At 44.0% G+C, this 24702-nt stretch overlaps 2 protein-coding genes across 2 annotated transcripts in view; both read left to right on the top strand.

Annotated features, from left to right (window-relative positions):
- The first annotated feature begins 388 nt into the window (after positions 1–388).
- Positions 389–24702, top strand: part of PPFIBP1 (PPFIA binding protein 1) — a 174080-nt gene continuing 149766 nt past the window's right edge. The window contains exon 1 of the mRNA XM_050936387.1: positions 389–572. The gene's annotated coding sequence lies outside the window, so the exon portion shown is untranslated. The remainder of the gene's footprint in view (positions 573–24702) is intronic.
- Positions 9642–11697, top strand: LOC127032636 (uncharacterized). The gene is made up of 2 exons (XM_050919954.1): positions 9642–10092; positions 11092–11697. Exons 1-2 carry the CDS (start codon positions 9654–9656, stop codon positions 11583–11585), a joined length of 933 nt encoding a protein of 310 aa, XP_050775911.1. The 5' UTR covers positions 9642–9653; the 3' UTR covers positions 11586–11697.

The following is a 24702-nucleotide window of genomic DNA, read 5'->3' on the forward strand; positions in this document are numbered from 1 at the left end:
CATCGCAAAGACAGCTACTGTGTTGCAGCACTGGTATGGCTAACACTTTTAAGTGTGTCCCAAGGTGGGTTTGTTTACACCTTCCTTTTGGGATCTGAGGTTAAGTAACAGTAATAAAAAAATAATAGCGATCATGAATAAAGTGCCCAACTTTTGCTTTCACAAAGCTTCATGAAATCACCGCCTCCCTGGCCAAGAGACACGGGGGAAATCGCATCCACCCCCCCTTATTTCCAGCAGGACTCTCGCTCCAACCCTGGAACGCTGAATGTTCTGAGCGATGGTTCCCCGCCCCAATCAGCCGGAGCCTGTGGGCCGCCGTTCCAGCCCCTCCCCGGCTCTCTGTGGCCGTTCCCCGCGGGGAGGGAGGTCTCTGGAATTGGCGTGACGTAAGCTCCCAGCTCAGTCCTGCTTGGATTCCCCGGACATGGTGTGAGATCGGAGAGCGAGCCCAGGACGGGGAGAGGGGCGATCCATGGTTTGCAAGGCTGCCTAGAGAGAAAGTGCCGCTCTCAGCCTGGGAGAAGGTGTAGCAGAACTTTTGGGAAGGGACTTGGCTGTTTTCCACCCAGGTAAGGGGGTCTGATTGCACTTTGGTGGAAGTCAGGAAAAGAGGGTGGTATTGCAACACCGTGCTGTCTGCAGCTGCTATTCCTGGGGCTCAGCTTCCCTCTTCAACTCCTGCTCCTCCTTCCAAAACAAAACCAGTCACTTTTCCTTCTCTCTTAGCCTTTGGGTTTCTTTATTTTAACCCACTGTAAGCGCAGGGCTGTTCAGTAACGAATCGTGCAAAGCTACCAGTGAAGGGTGGTGAGAAAGTACCTAATTCAGTCTGCCATATAACATTACGGTGTTTGTGTTTAATGGGAATATATTTCTGTAGAAGGTTTGTTTGCAGTAGTTGGAAGGATTTGGTAGGGGGGAAGTAACAGAGTCTGAAGGAAAATGCAGGGAGCTTGCAGCCAGAAAAACAGAGGGTGGGGGGTGGGGAGAGAGTGTGTGCTTTGTAGTACAGTTCAGATCTGGTGTTTGTAAGCACCTCTGTGTGTTTTAAATTGTTTCTCTCTCTGGAGAAATGGGGGAGGGAGGATTTCTTGAAAAAGAAAACCTGTTGGCTTCAGGTGCCATGAGTTTCTGGATTCAGGCTCATACCATATTATGTGGAAAAAAGAACAGGAAGCATTAGTTGGTTATAATGCTGTCTCAAATGACATAATTAATTTGTTGCAGTTTAGGGACTGAGACTCTGATTCTCAAAGAAATCCTCTAATAGAAGAAAAATTTATTAGCATTGTGGGTTCTATCATCCCCAAAAAAGACTGCAGGTGATTTTTATGTAATTAAAAATCTGCACTCAATAAGTTATTTGTATTCTGTGGGAGGCTGTGTGAAATTCAGCTACATGTGTTAATTGCAAACCTGTCTCTAAATCTAATGGAAAGCAGCCTCTTGGGAAAAATTTCAGTTGAACAGCACAAATATTCCTGCTCATCTCAGTCACTTCTCACCTCCCCCACCCTTAATTTTAACACAGGAACATTTTTCTGTTGCTTTCAAAGTTCTGCTCTGTCTGGAAAATGAAGGGTTTATGTTAACATAGATGTCTTTATTTCCCTTCTTGCCTGTGAAACTGGAGGCCACAATAAAGTTAGGAGAATGTCTGGGTATTGCTTATTCATTGCAGCAAGACAAATCCACCTTTTGACTACTAAAATATGGTAAAGGTTGAGCTACCTGTGTCAGATTGGTAGGTAATAAACTGTTCAAAATTTTAAAAGCTAAACCTGCGTGTGTTACTTCTACTTTGACATTTATTTTAGAGATTGTATGGCCACTCAGTGCGGGAAGGGAATAGCTTTGTCCCATCAACAGACATTGCCTGTTTCTGGATCTTTAGCCAGGGTTTAACTGAAAGGGTCTAGGGTGATGAGTCATGTTTCCAGTTCCAGTTTGCTTTCCTTAGTCCAAAGGAAAGTAACCCCCTTTCCTCTCCACCTTGTGTCATCTCCACAAGGGAATGGGAATCAGTTTCACTGTAAATAAATGGCTAGCTGACACCCAGACTCATGGCACTTGACTGGTGTATATCGAATGGTATCATCATCCCTGCTGATGGGAATGAAAACTGGATGTGATTTGTGCTCCTCATTGGGGTATGTGTGTATTGGGAAAGTAAACAGGTGATGACAAAATTTAGACTACTGGACTCTTTGCTAATTAGCCACTTAATAGGCTTGAAAAATGAAGTTGATTAGAAGGGCTAAATTTAAACATGCCAGACTTCTGTTACTGCATAATACAGTGCATTATTGCAGGAGGGTTGAGAGTGAACCTGTGTTTGGGTTGCCATACTGTAGACACCAGAGTGTATTTATAGACAGTCACTAGCTACAAGCCATGGAGAGAGACGGCTTTTAGGAAAGTGATGGGGAAAAGGCGTGCTTACGTTAAGCTCTAACAATTCTGGGATTTAGTAGGACTCTTCCAAATACAACCACTAAAATGCTAGGTGCACCTTGAATTAGCAATATTTCCCTCTCCAGGGCCTGCTCTACGCACAGTTCTTATATAACTATTTTGATTAAGCCTTTTGCCACAATATTTCTACCAGTACAGCCCCTAGCGTGGATGCAGCTATTCAGTGTAAAGATGCTTCTAACTGGTATAGCTTATTTACCTTCCCTTATGGCAACAGTTATGCGGGTGTAACTGTATCCACACAAGGGGGATTGTATCCCTTTGACTCTCTTAAATATAGATGCTTGTCTATGCACAAGAGTTGTATTGTTTTAACGACACCTATACAGCTATACCTATATAGATAACGTTCAGTTATCTTGGGAGCTTTCAAAGGCTTTGCTGGTTTGGTTTGGTTTGACCCCAGAAAGGAATCAGTATGTTCTTATGTTTGACCCCAGAAAGGATTTCAGTAGTAAAATGTGTAAGTGGCTTGTTGGAGAGACAAAGAGGATGAGTTAATATCTTTTATTGGGCCACCTTCTGTTTGTGAGTTGGTGCCATAAAAGATATTACCTCACCCACTTTGTCCCTCTGATATCCTGGCACCCACACGGCTACAACTACACTGCATAAGTTATTCTTTGTGGCACATGCTGAAATGGCAGCAGGGCTGAGCAAAACAAATATCTGCATTCCTCAAACTGAGTCCTCAAAGGGAAAATGTTCTTCATGCTTCTGTGATCAAATATCTGACAATAAAATATCTTGCTGTGTCAAATCCAGATTTATTGGTTCTATTACAGGCAAGAGTCAGAGCTTAAGAATTTACCTTACTGAAGAGCAAATGTGACTACTAATTTTTGGTAGTGTCACAAGTGTAGATTTCAATAAAATCAGTAGCAAGGTAATCAGTGAGGCAGCGTTATAGCACTGGGTTGGGAACCAGGAGACCTGGGTTCTGTTCTTTGCTCTGATGTTGACTTGTATCAAGTCTTCTAAGCTGTGAGTGCCTCACTTTCCTCAGGTCTGGATGGGGGATGATAATATCTACCTTGCAGGGATGTTGTGAGGCTCAGTCCATCCTCTCCTGGAAAGTGATATATATTGCATTATTTATTAATTCATAACCTGAATTTTAAAAAAACACCTCTTTTCAGATGCTGATATGATAGTAAATATGTATTCTATTGCTCACTGATTAAGATTGGTGTTATCGGTCCTGGAATATAAAGTTTGTTACTTTTCTCCTCAACGTCAGTGGGAGTTGCATGTGTTTATCTGAGAGCAGAGCTTGGCCTGGAGGGTGGCAATTTTCTAGTTTCAGTGGTGTTATGTCAGTTTTTGAAGCATGCTTCCTTTGAGCAAGGCAGTGTTACACTTAGCATCCATTAACCCTCTTACACGAATGTCATGGATGGTCTGAGCCAGTGTTCAAATCCAGTGTATTCATAGCTGGATGTTTGGTTTGGTCCCATTTCTAGTTAGTGTTGCATTTAACAGCTTGACTGAAGGATATTTAAATGGGTCCATCCTGCCCACTGGCATTAGAAAAGAAATCCATATTCCTTTATTTAAAGTTTGGTATGTTGTAGTAATTCTGGTCAGTAATATTAGTTTACTGAATACCTGTTAAATTTAGGGGACATACGGAGACAATTTATGCTCTATAAACAACTTGAAGTCTGTGGAGTTACATGAGGTATAAGTCAGCACTGAATTTGGTCCATTCTGCTACCTGGACTGTCCTCTGCTCTGTGCCACAGGGACATGAAGTGTTGGTAAAACTCCTTCCTTCCCAGCCCCACCTACCACTCCCATTCATTACTACCACTAAACTGCTCTGTAGCCCAAACACATCCCTCCCACTGGGAAGGATCTACCAGACGGTCTTTGGGATTCACATCTTCCACAGCGCATTCTGGCTGTGTACTCAACCATTCCCTGCAGAGCTCAGCTTTAAGCAAGGGGTCCACATCCGGCATGGCCCCCTGAGGCCCTGCTTCCCTCAGCTGGTGCAGGGGAAATGCCTGAATTGTACTGCCAAGGGAAGCCTCTGCAACCACAGATTTTGCCCTTGATGTACACATCTGTTCCCTCCAAATTCTTGATCAAGACCCTCCACCCCTGAGAATCCACCCTAGAGTTTACGTAGAGCCCTTAGATGGTGAGCTGTTTGCAGAAGGGATCTTGTCTCCTTATGTGTTTCTACAGTGCCTACAAAGGGACCTGGTTGAGAGAGGGTCATTTAGCTGCTACCACAGTAGAAATAGTAATGCATGTTGGGACAGGAGAGAGGAGATAATGGAGTACCATGTGAACACTCCTGCAGTTCAGATATGGTCAGCAGAGCTTTCAGGTATGTATCTTGCTTTTGTCTTCATGCCTCTGTAACCAATTGCAGAGCTCTCATCATGGAGATATACATGTTAGCAGGACAGTGTACCCGAGACAGCAGCTTCTGTTGTTGAACTCATTATTTTCAGTCTTCAAAGAGAAATTCAAACTCTTCTGCAGTTGTAAAGCTACACAATTACTGTGTGACCTATTTCTATCTTGCATGTTAAAAATCTGAATATGGCAAAGTTATTAACTAGTCTAAGCTGATAAATTCTGACTGACTTTTTTGGAGGCCAGATTTACTGTATATTTCTGTGGTGAGGTTAATCTCAAATAGAGACTTGATGATGAGCATGATGTCCCCTAGCTTGCATATAAGCTCTTTTCATCCCTAAATCTCTTTCAGTGCCCTACGAAGGGGATCAGAATCACTATCCACACTTTTTTCAGATGGGGAAACTGTAGCTTAATAAAAGCAATTAACTCCAAACACCCTGGAATCTTTGCATACGTACAGTTAACAGTGACCTCTCCTAATAGCGGTTGCTCACTGTTACCAGTCATTCATAGGTGGCACGTGAGTCCTCTATTTGGGGAGGCTCACACACGAGAGCTGGAAGCAACCGAGAAGTGGGGAGGAGCCACTGGTGCCTGGACCACGGCCCTGCCCACGCTCTACCTCTTTCTCCTGAGGCCCGGCCCACTCACTTCTCTCCACTCCCTCCCCCAAGGTCTCCCCACCCGCTGCTCGCTCCTACTTGCCTCCTTCCTGGAGCAGGAGGGGCCACGACCTCATCGCTTTTCCCGCCTTAGATGAGCAAAGCGGGAGGAGGGGCTGGAGAAGAGCAAGCGGCGGGTGAAGGAATGCCTCAAGGGAAGAGGTAGAGTTGGGGCAGGAAGAAGCAGAGTGGGGGTGGTGTGGAGCATTGGCCAGGCCATGGTCCAGGCACCAGTGGTGGTTCTCTTCCCTCCCCACCACCTCTGTGGAATTTCACTTCTGGCGCTCCAAAGGTAGTGGCGGGCCACCCGTGTAGTCATTTCATTAGTAAACTTGCTCTGGCTCTGGGACCTAATCCTGACATGCCTCAGCAAGAGACAGTCTCTTCCCCAAGGAGCTTACAGTCTAGTAGGGTTAGTAGACAGCAAGTGTGAAAAATCGGGACGGGGATGGGGGGGACAATAGGCTTCTATATAAGAAACAGCCTCAAATATCAGGACTGTCCGTATAAAATCGGGACAGCTAGTCACCCAGCAGCCAAGGGGGAAGATAGTCAAAGGCACAAAGGGGAGTTAGATGCCCAACTAAGTGTATGCCCATACTGTAATCACAGGGTATGATTGCAGTTTCTGTAGATATACCTGAGCTAACTTTAATCTAGCTAGCTCAGGTACTGGAGCAGTGAAGCCATGGCAGCATAGGCTTCAGCACAGGCTAGACAGCTGAGTAATTACTCAGAGTTCTGTATGGCCTTGTGTAGCCCATACTGCTGCAGCTTCACTTCTCCAGTAGGTAGATCAAAGCTAGTTCAGGTATGTGTGCATGAGCTGCAATGACTCCCCCTTAGAAAGTGTCATCCCACCCTTTCCTCATAATCTTTTTAGTAGAACTGGCCAATAATTATGTTGCAACATCATTTTAAAAAAATAGAAATACTGAGCCTGATTCTCCTCCCACACCAGGTTTATACCTGACTCTGACTTCATTGAAAGTCGGGAATAACTCCACTGCTGTGAGAGGTGAGTTGGGCCCCTCTCAGTTTTGAGATGAGTATCCAGTACTCTTGTATTATGTAGGTGATCTGAAAATTGTGAAGAAACTGCTTAAAGCTATGTAAAGGCAGTTTCAGAAATCAAGATAATATATAGCAAGTTTATCTTCTACATGCTTTACGAATGCTAATCTTCACAGCACCCTGTGAGAGAGGGTGAGTATTATCCCTAAGAGGTATTTGTCTAGCCCAAGGTTTTTGAAGGAGTTGGTATCAAATCCGAAATTGGAACTCAGTCCTCTTCTTGGAGAATTAAGCTATGTTTCTTCAGCCGGTAGGTTATATGGAAATATGAATGCTTCACTGTTGAGCAGGGGGGTGCACAGGAATTTAAATCTGACTGCTTTTGGAGGGGCATGTTAGAGCAGCAGCTGGGGATGGGTCCAGGGCTAGCGCAGAACTAAGTATCTTTTTAGACAAATATTGGGAATGGAGGGCCCATGCCTCTGCTTGCCCCCCTTGTGCATGCTCCTGCTGTTGGGTTACATATCTAACTATTTCTCTTCATAGTTGTCGTACAGCCAAGGCTTCCAATGATGATTACATCAACTGAGGAAAACAAGGCTATATCAGTGGGATCCTGTGTTTTCAGATCTTTCCTGTGGAGGTTGGCCTTGTTTAATTGTTTATTAAACAAAATATCCAGCCAGGGGATTAACTGTGAACATTTTCCAGGGTGCTGTGATTTATGCACTTACTTTTCTGACTGAACAAGATAACTTGTATTTTTGATTCAGATCAAACTAAGGATAGTGGCTCTCTCCGCTATTTTTCTAATTGTAAGGAACAAACTGTTCATTACCAGTATGGGGATTATTATTTTTACTAAAGGTTAGAATTTTCTGTTAATAATCAGTCATCAAACTTGATTTGCAAACACTTACCTGTGATGTGTGTTGTCCTTCCTGTGAACTTATACGGTTTCCCTACGTTTGTAGCTTTTATTCCTTTCTATCTTTGTTGTGGACTGGAAAAATATGGTGGATAAAAGCTTGATTTTTGCCATGAATATGTGCCTGGTTTTGTCAAAAGCCCAAACTAAGCCAACCATGTAATAGAGCTGATTGTGCTGCATGAAAATATTTAAATAACACATATTGCAGCCATGGCCTTTCTTAGGCCTCTGTCATTCCCTCCTGTGTGGAAATAATTTTGTGAGGGAAGGGGACATTGAAAACTTGGGCAAGGTTTGGCAAGGCCAGAGGGCAAGCCCTTGATTAGCTCTAGAAGCTGTGGAACTGTGAGAAGTTGGGACTCGAACACCATGGATCCCACATCAAGATGTGCTGCTCCTCCACATTTCTCTAATGGTGGAAAGGGTACTTCTGCAACTGAAACAGCACTGCCTTGTGTGCCAGGCTCAAGTTAAACCCTGTGTTTCCTTTGAATGTGGAGGGAGTTAACGCTGCTTTAGTACTCCCTCAGGTTTAGGCAGAAATGGTCCTATCTAGGCAGGACATGCTGCATAGTGGCTGTTCCTCTCCTCCGCTCCTGGCCTGCTCCACCTCTTCCCCCGCAAGCATTTTAATAGGGTGAATGTAAATGTATACTCTAGGAATGAAGAATGTAGGCCATGCTTACGTGATGGGGGACTATCTTGTGAAGCAGTGACTGAAAAAGACTTGTGGTTCATGGTGGATAATCCAGCTGAATGTGAGCTCTCAGTGCAATGCTGTGGTGAAAAGAGCTAATGTAGTCTTTGGATGTATAAACAAGGGACTCTCAAGTAGGCATAGAGACAGTGGCGGCTCTAGCTTTTTTGCTGCCCCAAGCACGACAGTCAGGCAGTCTTCAGTGGCTTGCCTGCAGGAGGTCCCTGGTCCCGTGGATTCGGCAGCTTGCCTGTGGGAGGTCCATCGGTCCCGCAGCTTCGGCCTGCCCACCACCAAATTGCTGCTGAATCTGTGGGACTGGTGAACCTCTCGCAGGTATGCTGCCGAAGGCTGCCTGACTGCCGCCCTCGCATGGTCCAGCAGGGTGTCCTCCACGGCTTGCTGCCCCAGACATGTGCTTGGAGCGCTGGTGCCTGGAGCCGCCGGTGCGTAGAGGGGTGGTTTTACCTCTGTATTGGTCACTGGTGTGACCATTGCTGGAATAGTATGTCCAGTTCTGGTGTCCACAATTCAAGAAGGATGTTGATAAATTGGAGAAGGTTCAGAGAAGAGCTACAGGTATGATTATGACTTAAGGAGCTTCATTGATTTATCTTAAAAAAAGAGAAGGGTAAAGGGCAACTTGATTACAGTCTGTACATACCTACGCGGGGAACAAATATTTAATGATTGGCTATATAATCTAGCAGAGAAAGTTAGAACATCATCCAGAGGCTAGAAATTGAAGATAGACAAATTCAGACTGAAAATCAGGTGTAAAAATTTAACAGTGAGAGTAATTGACCATTGGAATAACTTACCAGTGGTGGATTCTCCATCACTGACCATTTTAAAATCACACCAAGATCTTTTTCTGAAAGATATGCTCTAGGAATTATTTTGGGGGGGGGGAATTTCTATGGCATATGTTAGACTAGAGGGTCATTATTGTCCTCCTTGGCCTTGGAATCTGTGACTATGGCCTGGTCTACACGACGCAGTTAAACCGATTTTAACAGCGTTAACTCGATTTAAAGCTGTACCCGTCCACACTACAGTGCACTTTATATCGATTTAAAGGGCTCTTTAAATCGATTTCTGTACTCCTCCCCAATGAGAGGAGTAACGCTAAAATCGATATTAACACATCGGTTTAGGGTTAGTGTGGCCGCAGATCGATGTTATTGGCCTCTGGGCGGTATCCCACAGTGCACCACTGTGACCACTCTGGACAGCAATGAGAACTCAGAGGCACTGGCCAGGTATACAGGAAAAGCCCCGCAAACTTTTGAATTGCATTTCCTGTTTGGCCAGCATGGAGCTCTCATCAGCACAGGTGACCACGCAGAGCTCATCAGCACAGGTAACAATGCAGTCTCCTGAGAATCAAAAAAAAAAAAAAGAGCTCCAGCGTGGACCGCACGGGAAGTACTGGATCTGATCGCTGTATGGGGAGAGGATTCAGTGCTAACAGAACTCCGTTCCAAAAGATGAAATGAAAAAAATATTTGAAAAAATTTCCAAGGCTATGATGGGAAAAGGCCACACCAGGGTCTCAGTGCAGTGCAGAGTGAAAGTTAAGGAGCTCAGACAAGCCTACCAGAAAACCAAAGCAGCAAATGGAAGATCCGGGTCAGGGCCGAAAACATGCCGCTTCTATGCTGAGCTGCATGCAATTTTAGGGGGCTGCACCACTGCTACTCCCCCCTTGTCCGTGGATTCCGAGGTGGGGGTTATAATCTCAATCGTGGCTGAGGATTCAGCGGAGAGGGAAGATGAGGAGGAGGATGAGGAAGAGGAGGAGGACCTTGCAGCGAGCACACAGCACTCCGTTAGCCCCAACAGCCAGGAGCTTTTTGTGACCCAGACGGAATTACCCTCCCAGCCCTCCCAAGCCACTAGCCCAGACAGTGAAGCCATGGAAGCGACCTCTGGTGAGTTTACCTTTGTAAATATAAAACATGGTTTAGAAGCAAGTGTTTTTTAATGATTGATTTGCCATGAGGGCTTGGGATGCATTCGCAGCCAGTAAAGTTACTGGAAAAGTTTGTTCACATGTCTGGCGATGGAGCGGAAATCCTCCAGGGACATCTCCATGAAGCGCTCCTGGAGGTACTACAAAAGCCTTGCAGAAGGTTTCTGGGCAAGGCAGCCTTGTTCTGTCCACCATGGTAGGGCACTTTACCACGCCATGCATGTAGCAAGTAATCGGGTATCATTGCATGACAAAGCATAGCTGCGTATGGTCCCGGTGATTGCTGGCATTCAAGAAACATCCGTTCTTTATCTCGCTCTGTTATCCTCAGCAGAGTGATATCGTTCATGGTAACCTGTTTGAAATTAAGGAATTTAATTAAGGGGACAGAGATGGACATTTTCCTACTGGGCTGTTGCTTAAAGAAATCCTTCCTTGCACGTAGCAAAGCGGGGGGAGGGGAGGAAGGATAGCGCTGAGCTTTTTAGCGTTTGGCCAGCAGGAATCTTCCCAGCTAGCAGCCATGCGATGGGGCGGGGGGAGAAAGGGGGTTGATTAGCAGTGATCTTCCATGATACCAGCCATGCGGTGTGGGGAGGGGTAAAGCAATCCTAGAGAATTGGATTGGGGAGGGGAGGGGTTGGCGTCTGCTGCTGCTTGTTAACAGGAAAGAAGCATCAGAGGGCACTGTGTATATGAAGGCTGGAGAACTTGAAAGACAGTGGCTTACCATGGCCGCATGCAAGCTGAATTGTGATGCCCGGACCTGCGTCTGTGAGATCTGTAACACCAGAGCCGCAGGCACTCAATATTAAAAGATGCAAAATGCAACCTTGTAGTGAAATCACATGTGCTATGTAAGGTGAATAGTGTTGTTCACTGTGAAAGAGTATAACCATTGTTCTGTAAAATGTATCTTTTTAAATAGTTCTCTCCCTTTTTCCCCTCCCTCATGCAGCTGCACATTTTTCAAGCCTCCCTACTCCATCCCGAAGGCTAGCTCAGATAAGGCGGAGGAAGAAGAGGACGCGAGATGAAATGTTCTCTGAAATCATGGAAGTAACCCGCAATGAAAGAGCTCATCTGAATGAGTGGAAGGACGTGGTAGCAAAGTACAGGAAAGATGCCAGTGAACGTGAGGATAGGAGAGACGCTCGAGATGAGAGGTGGCGGCAGGAAGATCAGCGGTGTAGGAAGGAAGATCAGCGGTGGCGGGATGCAACGCTGGAGCTGCTGCGTGATCAAACTGATATCCTCCGACGTCTAGTGGATCTTCAGGAAGAGCAGAGGGGTCACAGAGTGCCGCTGCAGCCCATGTTTAACCACCCTCAGTACACACCATGTTCCATATCTTCCTCACCCAGATGTGTAAGAATGCGTGGGGGAAGGCTTTGTGCAGCCGCCCACTCCACCCCCGTGGACAGTCCAACCAAAAGGCTATCATTACATTGAAATGTGCTTAATGGCCTTTTCCTTCCCTCCTATCTTCCTCCCAAACCACACCCGGGATACCTTGTTAATTCTCTGCCTCTTTTTATAATTACTTTTTAATAAAGAATACATGCTTTTTAAACGATAGTAACTTTATTTCCTTAAGCAAGCTGTAATTGAAGGGGGAGGGTGGGTTGTTTACAGGGAAGGAGTCAATAAAGAGGGGCGGTTCATGAAGGGGAAACAAACACAGCAGTCACACCGTACCCTGGCCCGTGATGAAACTCGTTTTCAAGGCTTCTCTGATGCGCACCGCTTCCTGGTGAGCTCTTCTAATCGCCCTGGTGTCTGGCTGCACGTAATCAGTGGCCAGGTGATTTGCCTCAGCCTCCCACCCCGCCATAAAGGTCTCCCCCTTACTCTCGCAGAGATTGTGAAGCACACAGCAAGCAGCAATAACAAAGGGGACATTGGTTTGGCTGAGGTCTGAGCGAGTGAGTAATGTGCGCCAGCGAGCCTTTAAACGGCCAAATGCACATTCTACCACAATCCTGCACTTGCTTAGCCTGTAGTTGAACAGCTCCTGACCACTGTCCAGGCTGCCTGTATATGGCTTCATGAGCCATAGCATCAAGGGGTAGGCTGGGTCACTCAGGATAACGACAGGCATTTCAACATCCCCAACTGTTGTTTTCTGGTCTGGGAAGTAAGTCCCTTGCTGCAGCCGTTTAAACAGAGTAGTGCTTCTGAAGACGCGAGCGTCATGAACCCTTCCTGGCCATCCCACGTGGATGTTGGTGAAATGTCCCTTGTGATCCACCAGTGCTTGCAGCACGATTGAAAAGTACCCCTTGCGGTTTATGTACTGGGCGCCCTGGTGCTCCAGTGCCAAGATAGGGATATGGGTTCCATCTATTGCCCCCGCCCCCACAGTTAGGGAATCCCATTGCAGCAAAGCCATCCACTATGACCTGCACGTTTCCCAGTCACAACCTTTCATAGCAGCAGCTTAATGATTGCTTTGGCTACTTGCATCACAGCAGCCTCCACAGTAGATTTTCCCACTCCAAATTAATTCCTGACTGAGCGGTAGCTGTCTGGCGTTGCAAGCTTCCAGAGGGCTATTGCCACTCGCTTCTCCACTGTGAGGGCTGCTCTCATCTTGGTATTATGGCGTTTCAGGGCAGGGGAAAGCAAGTCACAAAGTTCAAAGAAAGTGCTCTTACGCATGCGAAAGTTCCGCAGCCACTGCGAATCGTCCTACACTTGCAAAACTATGCGGTCCCACCAGTCTGTGCTTGTTTCCTGGGCCCAAAATCGGCATTCAATGGGTAGAACCTCCCCCATTACTAGCAGGAGCTCCAAAGAGCAGGGGCCCGCGGTTAGAGAGAATTCATTGTCCACGTCCTCATCACTCTCGTCACTGCGCTGCCATAGCTGCCTCCTCCTCGCCTGCCTTTGCAGTTCATGGTTCACCATAGACAAGACGAGAATGCGTGGGGTGTTTACAATGTCCACGATTGCGCTATTGATCTGAGCAGGGTCCATGCTTGCTGTGCTATGGCATTTGCTCAGTTCACCCAGGAAAAAAGGCGCGAAATGGTTGTCTGCTGCTTTCACGAAGGGAGGTGTGATGCTGTACCCAGAACCACCTGCAACAATGATTTTTGCCCCATCAGCCACTGGGTTCTCAACCCAGAATTCCAAGGGGCGAGGGAGACTACGGGAACTATGGGATAGCTACGGAATAGCTACCTACAGTGCAACACTCCGGAAATTGACGCTAGCCTCGGACCATGGACGCACACCGCCAAATTAATGTGCCTAGTGTGGCTGCGTGCAATCGACTTTATAATATCTGTTTTATAAAACTGGTTTATGTTAATTCGAAATTATCCCGTAGTGTAGACATAGCCTATAAAAAGTCCCCTCAAGTGCACAGAAAGTGTTATCTATACAGACAGTGGAACATTCTCTTCTGTTGTACAACTACCCACAACATTTTCAAGACATTCCTACAATTTTCTCTCTGCTGCACTGTAGAATGGAGAGGAACATACAGTAGGGGGTTGTGTGTTCTATGGTTTATGTTAGTCCCTTTAATTTAGGGCCTGAGACATGAGTGTGTGTGAATACAAATATTTGTGGTTTTCAGTTGCAGCACAAATGTGATGTTTCAAACTTCCTCTTGTGTTTGTGAACCGCAAATACAATTACAAAACATGTTAAGTTCTGGGAATCAGACAGTGACAATAGCTCTACATGTAGATCCATTGTAGTTTCATTTTCTGTATCCCATCCAAATGTAAAAAGTGAAGTCCACCTAAAGACACAACCACAGCTTTTAACTGGGAAAGCAGCTCATTTAAGAGCCTAAATATAGATTTAAGTTTCTACTTAGAACTTTTTTGAGCTAACTGCATAAATGGTGGAGAGACCATTTATATTTTTAAAATGTTTTAATATTACCAAGTGTTGTTGATAAGAAATATGTTCTAGTAGTAGTAATAATGCATGTGTAGCACTTTTACATCTTCAAAACGCAAATGTTAATCCACACAGACATCCTTGGGATGTAGATAAATATCATCCCCATTCATCACATGGGGAGAGTTAGGCAGGAAGTTTGATTGACTTGTCCAAGACCAGAGAGGAAATCAGCTTCACAACTTGTATTAAACTCAGGACTTCCTGACTCCCAGTCCTCTGTTCAGACCACAAAGCAGTGCTTCTCTAGCCAAGGCGTTGGAGTCAGAACTAGAGCTAACCAAAGAGTTCCTGAGGCCAGTGCTGGGTTTGTTTTTTTTTAATCTTGATGTTGTCTTTGTACAGCAGATTGCATGGCTGGGTACATTAACACTCATACACTGGTCATCGTACTTCAGCCCTTACATGAGTGTTCTTATGGGAACAGTCCCACTGACTTTACTGAACCTTCTGATGGGAAGTCGTATGCTGATCTGTCTATGTAGGTGTATGCTTGTCCCTCTTTATTGTTTGCTTATAAATCTTATTGGGGAGAGTAAGGTTCAGACTTGTGAACCACCTACTGCAGTACCTGAATTCCTTTATCATAGGACATACATAGATGGGAATCTAATTATAGGACTTAAAGTTTGTTTTAAAACATACTGATTTATGACAAGTAGTTATTTTCAAAGGCTTTTAAGGCACCATATGAGACTGGTTTGAGAGAGCAGTTTTATTTGACTGTTTTTCATGAGAGAAGTGATTAAAATAACAGAGGGATGGAAAAGTTGGGGCCTTAAAATGGATGATGGGCTTTAGGGGGATTTTATTTTGGCTAACTTTGTACTTGTTTAATGATTGGTCATAAGTGTCTTGTTGACTAGTCAATTTGTAGGTAACTGCCACTGGAAAATGTAGAACTTCCATTTCAAATGTAAAAATAGAATCCGAGTTCTCGTTACCAAAAGCTTATCAAACACTTTAATGTTTGTGAAAGGGGAATTGAAACTACTAAATGTGATCAAGCTGGAGACCTGCAAAATAGCAAGATGATTTTTTTTAATTACTGTACCAAAAAAACCCAAACACCAACTCTTATTTTCAAGTCCCTACCATATAGTGCCTTGTCTGACTGACAGACGGATACAATTAAGAACATGTGCATTTACCAAATTAACAGGGTAGTGTTTTGGTACTAGCGGATAAGGTGACGCTCTGCTGAGTCTCTGACAGCTTTACAAATAGCTGCCCATGTGTTCTCTGTAGCATGCAAAGTCATCTGAATTCTAATCCTATATCAGTTACATGATTCAACTGTTCTTGGACTGAATGGTTTTAATTGAAAACAGTGCTAGTATTAGGTGAGTTCAGTCAGAGTACCTCCATTCAGAGATAATGCTGACTCTGCCTCCTTAATTAATTGTGCTATACACTTTGCTTCCTGCAAAATAAATCAATTCAGTGGCACGAATCAAGAAAACTGGAACAATTCTCCCCCGTTGCACCTATGAAGGCTGCAGAACCCTCAGAGCCAAATCTCATGGCTGGTGTATGCAGGTCCAGTTGAAGTCAGTGGGAATTAAGCGTATTTATCCCCAGGGATGATTTGGCCCTTTGTTTCTTCTTTGTATTACAATGGAACCTATAAGCCAACTTTTGGACACTGTACAAACACACAGCTCATACCTCAAAGAGTGTACTATCTAAATAGACAAAGTGGACAATGGGTGAGAGAGGAAACAGCTGCAAAGAGAGGTGATCACACACAGGATCAGTAACAGAGCAGGAAATAGAGCCCAAGTGTCTTGGCTCTCAGTCCTGTGGCTTACCCCACTGGACTGCTGCTTCCTCCAAATGTCTTTACTTTTGTCTGTCATAACGTACGCCAATTATAAGGAAATGGTCAGTTTCTTGAAAAGCTGCAGTTTGCATCATGAGTTGAATTTTCCTAAAGTTTAGAGGTGATCAGGGCTTTTGAGTCAGTCTTTTTTTAAAGGATCAGAATCACCCACAGAGTCTGGAGGTGCATTTCCCCAAAGTTTGAAAATGTTCAGATCAGAGTTATACAACTCAGGTCTGTCTCTTGTAAATGTGAGTTTATCTTGGCTAAAGAGTGCCTAAGGATCAGGCAGAAATATCACTCTTCTACAGGGATTTGAAAGGGGGTGAGCGTTAGCGCAGATCAGTTGTTTAAGATGGCCCAGACCAAGGGGAGTTTGTAATAATATGCAATAAGATTAAGAAAAAGAAAATGTAGGTTCACTGGAGGCAGGAGACTTCTGAAAATGAGTAAGTAACATTGACAGGTAAGGTTGTCTGTAAGGCCAAATTAAGATGATGTGTTATGATTCAAAACAGGATTCTAATAATTGTAATTAATGCTTTCCCTGGAGAGCCTTTGCTGCTTAGATTGCATCTCAGGAAAGACTTCCTGCTGCTGAGAGACATGCTGTTGGACTTCTATAGAAATTATTCTAACAACCTATAGTTCAACAGAGAATCCATTTCTGCTGGAGAATCCTGTAGGCTGGTATTAAATGTTCTGTGGAACAGTGGTTATTCACTATTGCATTTCAAAGGACTGTTTCATAAGGGATGCTGAAGGGAGATGGACTGAATGAGCATTAATTAATGTGATTTCCTCATTATGTATGTTCATAAATGCCTCTCGTGTCTTGGATTTTTTGACTCTGAATCTCAGATTACTACCCTAACCACTAGACACTCTCTTGAGCAGATTTTAAAGAATCCACCAACAACCACCAGGTATTTTCAGGGAACCTGTCCATTGTAGATAACTGGGGTGTGTTAGGCGCTCCAAATGCAATGGTGATGGGTGGGGTATAAAAATTAAGTAGAACAGAATTGGGTAACTGGGATACCATGGCAATTTCCTCTATTTCTATCCTGTTTGTACAGAATATAAGTCAGGACATGATATGGCTCAGTAAGAGGTAGGTGCACTGAGAAGCCTGGGTTAGCAGCCATAGGAGTTAGTCCTGCCGTGCAGGAAGAAGGAAATGCTAGCTGGGAAAGCCCTGTTCTGCTGGACTTTAGTCTGCCTGCCTGCAAAAAACCATCCTTTTGATGAATTCCATTTTAAAATTAGGACAAAGGAGACTTTTTGAGTTCTTAATTTAAATCTCTGTGGAAAGTTTTCATTTTGACAGGGCCCTGAAAAGCCTGTCAGTTGGATTTCCAAAGCCTGTGGTATTTGTGTCGCACCCAACTGAGGTTCCTTTAACCTGTCATAGCACCTTATTTATTTAAAGAAACATCCGGGAAGGTTTGGAAATATTTCCTTGCTGAACTCATGTAGATAGGTTTCCAACATTCTCTTTTAATTATTTCAGTAGATGTGCTTCAGTCGTACAATTTTTCTTACTGTGTCCAGGGCTGATGCAGGCATTTGCTATGGGGTAAAGGCAGAGAGAATTCTCCAGGTGATCACACAAGTGGAGGAGGACATATGTTGCTACCCACCATCTTTCTGGCAACGGTTATTTTCTTTTGGTTTGCGCCCTGTTGGCAACCACATACATAAATCCATAGCTTCTAGCTGAAAGCATCTTCTAGGGTTCGGTATGGGCTGGTTATAATAATAGGGAAAGCTGTAGTTTTGGCAGTTTCACACTGTCATCTACGTTTGCTCTTGATACTGGTAAAATCATCAGTGTCCTATCTACACTACAGTGTACACTCCCACTAAATCTAATTCATCACAGCATAAAAAAGCCCAAAGGTGATAATGCCACGCTAAGAGTATGTAGATGTACGCCGAAGGAAGGAGTTTTTCTGTTGGTACAAGAACACCACTTTCCCCGATGATGATAGTTATGTTGACAGTAGGGATGTAAATATCTGTTAAAGTTAATAGGTTAAATAAAATTATATTATTTAACTGGTTAACCGTTAACCAAGGTCGCTCCAGCAGCCTGGTGTGGGTTGGCAGGGGCTGAGGTCCCACTGGGCCAGCCGGAGTTGGGGTCCCACTGGGGCTGCGGTCCCTTTGGGGCTGCAGGCCTGGGGTCCCGCCTGCCCTCTAAGGCCCGGTGTGGCCAACTGCTGGGGTAAATGGTTACGGTCCGATTAATGGTAAGCCTAATGCTTACCAGTTAACCATTTAACCTTCTTCATCCCTAGTTGGCAGGAGCTCTGAGGGATATGTCAGCATAGTTGTGTTGGTTGGGGGGTGGGGGTGGGGGAGGGATGGAGGTTTCACACACATGATAGACATAGCTATACTGCTGTAACTCTGAAGTGTAGACCAAGCCTAGGCAACTTTCTGGGGGAGCTTAAAACTAATTGATCCATTTCTCCCTTTTGTTCCCTCCTATGTCTCATTGCACCAGTGGAAGCAAAGAAAGTAACATTGAGGATACATCCACCCTGCCCCCTTCAGGGTTCTTTCTGTTACTTAAAAAGTGCATTATAAGTGAGTTTAACCTTAATAGTGAAGATGTCACTGCAATAATAATTAGTTTCTTGTTCAACATTGCTTTGTCAGTTGCAGGGCTGGCTTTGCTTCAGATTGTTCCTGCAACACAGAGATAAAAAACCCAAATGATGTTGTTCTAAGGGTGATGCAAGTAAACTTCCTGCTTGTTTTAGTGAGTTGTTCCACAGAGATAATTCTGTGGGTTTTGCTCTATTGCTGTGATTAATTTATTCTGAAATAAATTTTTAAAAATATTTTGGTAAGTGAGAGAATTTTTTTTTTAATATAAGGTAAAAAAAACCCTCTTTCTAGATTTCACTATATTTTTAGAATGAGATCTGAATCCCTAATTTTTGCATAGCTTTATCCACATGGCAGAGAGTAAGGACGTATACGTGGGGAAAAGTCTTATAATTGCTTGTCATGCTGGTTGGTCATAACACAAGGTAGAAAGAGACCCTTCTGTACTAAAGCTGAGGCTGAGGTGTCCATATGATAGAAGGGATGCCAGCGTTCTCCTAGGGTGACTTCAGACAGCATGATCAAAATTGATAACTGAAGGTCAGATTGCTGTACAGCCTATAAAAGTAACGATAGTTCAGTTGTTAGAAATGAGGGTTAAGGGCAGAGTGACTCAGCTGAGCTGATAATCCATCACTAGGCTGTAACGCATGGGGAGAGTAGAAACAACTTAAGGAGGAATCTTCTTACCTGCTATGCCAAGGTCTGTGAACTTGTTGCTATTCTAGATAAGATTTCAAACTTAACCATTCAGAGGCATCCCTGCCAGTTCCTGGGCAGCTGTTGGCTCTAAGCGGTAGCTTATTTGTAGTGGCAATCATGGAATTCCCCTAGTGACTTGGTTCTACATAGTCTATAACTTGCCAGCTATTGAATGCTTTCCCTCTTCTGTAGTTTGCACTGCCATTGCTATGTTTGTTGAAAGTGACAGTAACAACTGGAGTTCCACACTAGTACAAGCAATGCTGCTATAACAGAGCCCCTGCAGGAGTCCAGAGCAACACCCGTCAGACCAGCACTACGGCTACTAGCGTGGCTGGCGGCTGTACTGCATGACCACAGAGACCCTCTCCTCCTGGACAAGGTGTGCGCCACAGCCCTGTCGGGAACTGGCAGCTAGATATTTTATTTTGGACACAGGTTGGAGGCTATCCCCTTCTCCCCTCTGTGTTGTGTAGAGGCAGGGCTTAGGGGGGCAATATACAAGGCTTGTTGGAGACAGAGGAAGAGCTGGAAGCTGCCTGTGCTAACAGCTTTATTGCATTTATATGGCAGCTCCATGCTAGTAGCAGGTTGAGTTGCTAGCATGGAACGCCCATGGTTACAGATCCAGCCCCTTTCAGCCCATATCTTTGAGGCCTTTTGGGGTTTAAATGTTCTCCTTCCATTCCCCCTCTTCCTAAGAATTTTACAAATAAACCCACTCGCTCTGGGTAGTTATGACAGCAGGAATGAAAAACAAAACTGGCTCCACAGTGATATGAAAAATACTTGTGAAATATCTATGGAAGAGATGGTACCACACGATTATCCCTTACATTCCTTCAGGACATAATTTCAATTATTTGCATTAGTTAAGCAATTCTTGCAAGTTTGTGCAATGAAACATGTTTGCTTATTGTAGTAACCTCTCTTCAATTCTGTAGTGCAAAAAAGAATAAAAAGGGATCATTGCAAATATTGGCTCTCAATTCTTGGTAGATGAACTACTCCTGTTAGACTAAACCAGGATTATCAATCTGGTAATGCTCATATTTCAGTCAAGGGCTGAAAAGATCTTAAAGCCCTTCATTATACCTTGCAGTGCACATAACCGAGTGCCAGTTAATTTTGTGGCAAACTGATTGAATTATTCCTGTTTGAACAGTTCCCAGCATGTGATCTTTAGTACTGTTTAACTTGTGCATCATGTCTAATTTGAGTTAGTCTCTCAAAACTGCAACGAGTGAGATGAAAGTAAATTATTCCTAGTCTGAAACCTCACACTGATGCTAATGTATTTGCCTTAATTTGTGATGAAATTATTGCAGAAGTGTAGCAAGCAATAGACCGTGATGGGCACGTTTGATAAATACTCCAAAATAAATCTCTGGCCCTGATTGTTTCAGTTACAAGGTTGTATTTAGAATTTTGTCCAACTGTTTTGCATTGCTCTGAAAGGTCATCTTGCTCTCAGTGAAATACAGTACAGTGTGTGTATATAGGCTGAACAGAACACATGTGGGCCCTATTTGTACCAATGTTATTCCATTCACCACACTGGGATTGCATAGATGTAACCGAATACATAGAGGAAACTATCTTATTGTTCGGTTTGTGTAAATGCAAACCGTGAGAACTATTGCTTATGTTTCTGAAAGGGCAGTCATAGGCTTCACTGTGCTTCCCAATAAACTTTATCACATAGTTTAATAATATACTAAAATAAGCACATAACATTTTCTTTGAATATTATATTCATCCCAGTTGATATGGTCATTAGTGTACCTATCTGTGGTGGTACATCTGTGTATTTAAAAGCAAAATTGGAGGACATAAAGGCTTGAAAATCTTTTGTTTAAGGTAGACTTACTCTGAGTTTTTATTCTCTCTCTCTCTCTCACACACACACACACACACACACACACACACACACACACACACACACACACACACACACACACACACACACACACACACACACACACACACACACACACACACACACACACACACACACACACACACACACACACACACACACCCCGGAGGAGGGAGAATAGTAAGCTTCAATTTATAAGAATGCTTTTCATTAAGAAAGATCCCAAAATGCCTCAATCTTTTCTATACAGGAAACACTTCTGTGCAGCTGCCTATTGGGAGAAATGTGGCACGTGGTGGTAAATGTTAGGTGCTCACTATCTATATACCGATACTGGAATTTTGCTGTGATGGTGCAGTTAAAATCCCTGTTCTCCCAAAATGTGCCATGTTATCTTTCAGTGACCACCAGTGGGTAAGATCTGGGTTTTCTATTTTATCTTCTTAGCTAGCAGATGGAGGTTCATTTCCTCCGTGGTTGTATCTTATACCTTACTAATGCAGTTGGTGTAGAACATGCACTTAGGGTTAACATGGGACTGTTGCCTGAGTAATAGCTGCAGGATTTGTTCTTTAACAGTTAAAAAACTGGAAAGAGATCTGGAATGTCCTGATATCCTGCTCTTTTTTTCTTCTGAACGTCACGTTTGAACTTCTGGCTTTAGTCGCACTGAGGAGTGTCTTGTTTCAAAAGTGGCCCACTGAAATCGTAGGTTGTTGATAAGGTGTAAGCTCTTCAGGAACTGAATGAAGGTTGAAATTCTGGCCTGCTCAAAGCCGATGGACGTTTTGCTATTGATTTCAGTAGGGCCTGGATTTCACCCGCTATCTTCTTGGTCTGAAACACCGTACACATTTGTGGTGATAGAGCCAATGATGTCATCATTTAATACATCTAGTCTGAAATAGCCCACATTTATTAATTTTTAGGGCACACTGCAAAAGCCACGTAGTAGGGCTTCTGATGTGAGCTGGGAGCTTGGGGTGTTGGGTGGAGTTAGCTGCTGTTTGCTGGTTGGTTTTCTGATTATTCTGTTATGTTGGGCTGCTGGGGGATATTTTAATTGATTGTAAGTGTAGTTGTCAGGGCACCTAGAGCTTGTACACAGGCACTATTTATATATCTTTTAAATAAATGAGTGTTTTCTTGAAATATGCATATGATGATGGCATAATGATGGTAAGTCATTGCTCAGTATTGTGCGTGTGGCAAATTTGTAATTTTAAGAAATAACCTAAAGTCTGGTGATTACTAGACTTGTAGGAGAGGAATTTGACCTTGGAAAAATTACTAGCTATCCCGTAACAGTGAGACTGATGAATTACAGAACTGCAGTTTGAAATCCAGTTCCTCCCGTTCCTCTCTCCTCTTAATACCAAAGCTCTGCTCCACACTTTTGTTGTCTTGTGCCTGCATTGCTGTAATCTGGTCCTCTCTCCTCTGCATGCCTCTCCCCATTCCAGTCCATTCAGTACGCTCCAGCTAAAATGCTCTCCCATATTCCTTGCCTACCATTCTGATTGTTACCCACCCCCACAGAAACCCTTCCTTGGCTTTCTGTTTCATTTTACATGACGTTCAGATCTGTTGCACCGTGACACTCCTGTCTACATCTCTGCCCTAGTTTCCTACCACTCTTAGCCAACTTCACCTAGTTTATCAAACCCATAGTCTTTTTTCCCACTCACATTGTGACACTTCTGCCCTCCTCCCCAAACCATTCCCTACGTCTGGGACAGTCTCTTACATTCTTTACATCCTAGGGTGACCAGACAGCAAATGTGAAAACTCAGGATGGGGGTGGGAGCCTATATAAGAAAAAGACCCACAAATTGGGACTGTCCTTATAAAATCAGGACATCTGGTCACCCTATTACATCCCTTCAAAAATCTGATTAGTTGCCTCCTCTTTGCCATCCACCCCTGCTCTTATGCATATTCTATCCTGTGAAGGTTCTTAGCCTGTGCTTGTCACTATAGTATCTGAACGCCTTCCAGTAGTGCATTGTAACGTGATTTACTGCCTACTACTTAATCTCAGTCTCTTTATAATATAAATATAAAGTGGTGGGTTTTTTTAAGTCAAACTCTGAATTAAGAAGACAAATATACAACCCATCCCAAACAATTTATGTTGTGGCCCTTTTTGTGTAACTGTTGTCTGGTTTAGACTGTAAACTCTCTGGAGCAGAGGCCTTGTGTTTGTATATCAAAAGCCCCATACATGCTAACAGCACTGTGTAAACATTAAACAGTCAAGTAAAAAGACAGGGAGAGGTTCTCCAAGTTTCTAGCAGAACTGATGGATAACCACGTGTCAGGTTAAGTCCAATTTCCATTATTTATTGCATGGTAGATCCAGCTTCCTAGCACACATTTGCCATATTGCATAGTTTAAAGTGTATGAAAAACAAGGAAAAGTGAGTTCTTTTCTTTTCCAAAAGTTGGCCAAGTCTGATTGGCCTTTATGAAGTTTTGAGACAAGCCAGCACATAGTTGATTGTGTAGGCGTTATGAGTAAAGAGATTAGGTGAACTACTTTACTTCAACTACTCTAGTTTAAAAAAAATAAAAAAGCAACACCCTACTTCATTTGTATCCATAATCCTCCTCTCTAAGGCAACTAAACAAAAGATTGGGCTGAATAAAAGCCCTGCATATGAACACTCCCTTTTCTGGTGCCTAGGAGGTTCAACTCTGATCTGAATTTAGAGGCTCAAGCCAACTCTAAAGTGGGGGCTGGGAGGGGAAGTGAAGTAGGGTTGCAAGTGCAGGCTTGGTTGAAACTCTTATTGGTTAGAAATAACCCACATTTGCCACAGGATACACAGCTGGCTTTTTGGAAACTCATGTTCCTCCACATGCACTACAGTATTAGAGCATGAGGAGGAACTGTGAAAACCATAAAAATGGGTGGGTCCTGGAGAAGATGGGCAAGGTTCTGATTCCTTTGTGATGCTCAGGGGGAGCCAAAGGGCCAGATTCTGGCTGTATGGGGCCAGTAGAGAATTCACCTGGCAGAGGGAGGGGAACTCTCAGATGGTGTAAGGCTGGCGAAGCTGGCTCCTGTGCCAGCTGTCTCCATTTCCCCCACCAGCATTAGGGGAAGGGGAAAAGGTCAACGTGGCAGAGCAGAACCTTCCATGTGGTAAAGACTCACCTGTGGCGCAAGTTAGAGCGGCCCCATGGCCAATCTAATGCACGCTGGGGCCAATATAAAAATATAAACCAACCCAAGCGTCAGGGAGACACAACCTGCACTGTGAGCTCAGACATAGGCAATTCTGTCTCAGTGCTGGGATCTCACAGTGGGCAGGGTTAGGCCTGGCCAATAATGAGGTATTGATTGAAGGTTTCCCATCTCGATGCTACAGGAAGTGGTGGTAGCAAGTCCCTAGGTGGCACTTTGCCCTCTGAGCCTGTACTAAAACATTACCCAAAAAATGTGTAATGGGGCACTGTGGTGCTTGTAGCCAAATCTTTCAGACAAAACACATTTATGCTATTAGCCTAATGTTAATAACCCTTTATAAAGCCATAACTCAGCCCATGTGAATTATTAACCAAAGCAACTACATCATCTTCTTGTTGTCACCCTTGTCTTCCCTTGCCTCTACCCCCACAGTTTA

This window comes from Gopherus flavomarginatus, chromosome 1 (assembly GCF_025201925.1).
Source record: "Gopherus flavomarginatus isolate rGopFla2 chromosome 1, rGopFla2.mat.asm, whole genome shotgun sequence".
Classification (NCBI taxonomy): domain Eukaryota; kingdom Metazoa; phylum Chordata; order Testudines; family Testudinidae; genus Gopherus; species Gopherus flavomarginatus.

Excerpts from the sequence above, each read along its gene's own strand:
- LOC127032636 (XM_050919954.1), top strand. The coding sequence starts at position 9,654 with ATGAAAAAAATATTTGAAAAAATTTCCAAGGCTATGATGGGAAAAGGC. Across the intron at positions 10,093-11,091 it reads AGCCATGGAAGCGACCTCTG|CTGCACATTTTTCAAGCCTC; the intron begins GTGAGTTTACCT and ends TCCCTCATGCAG.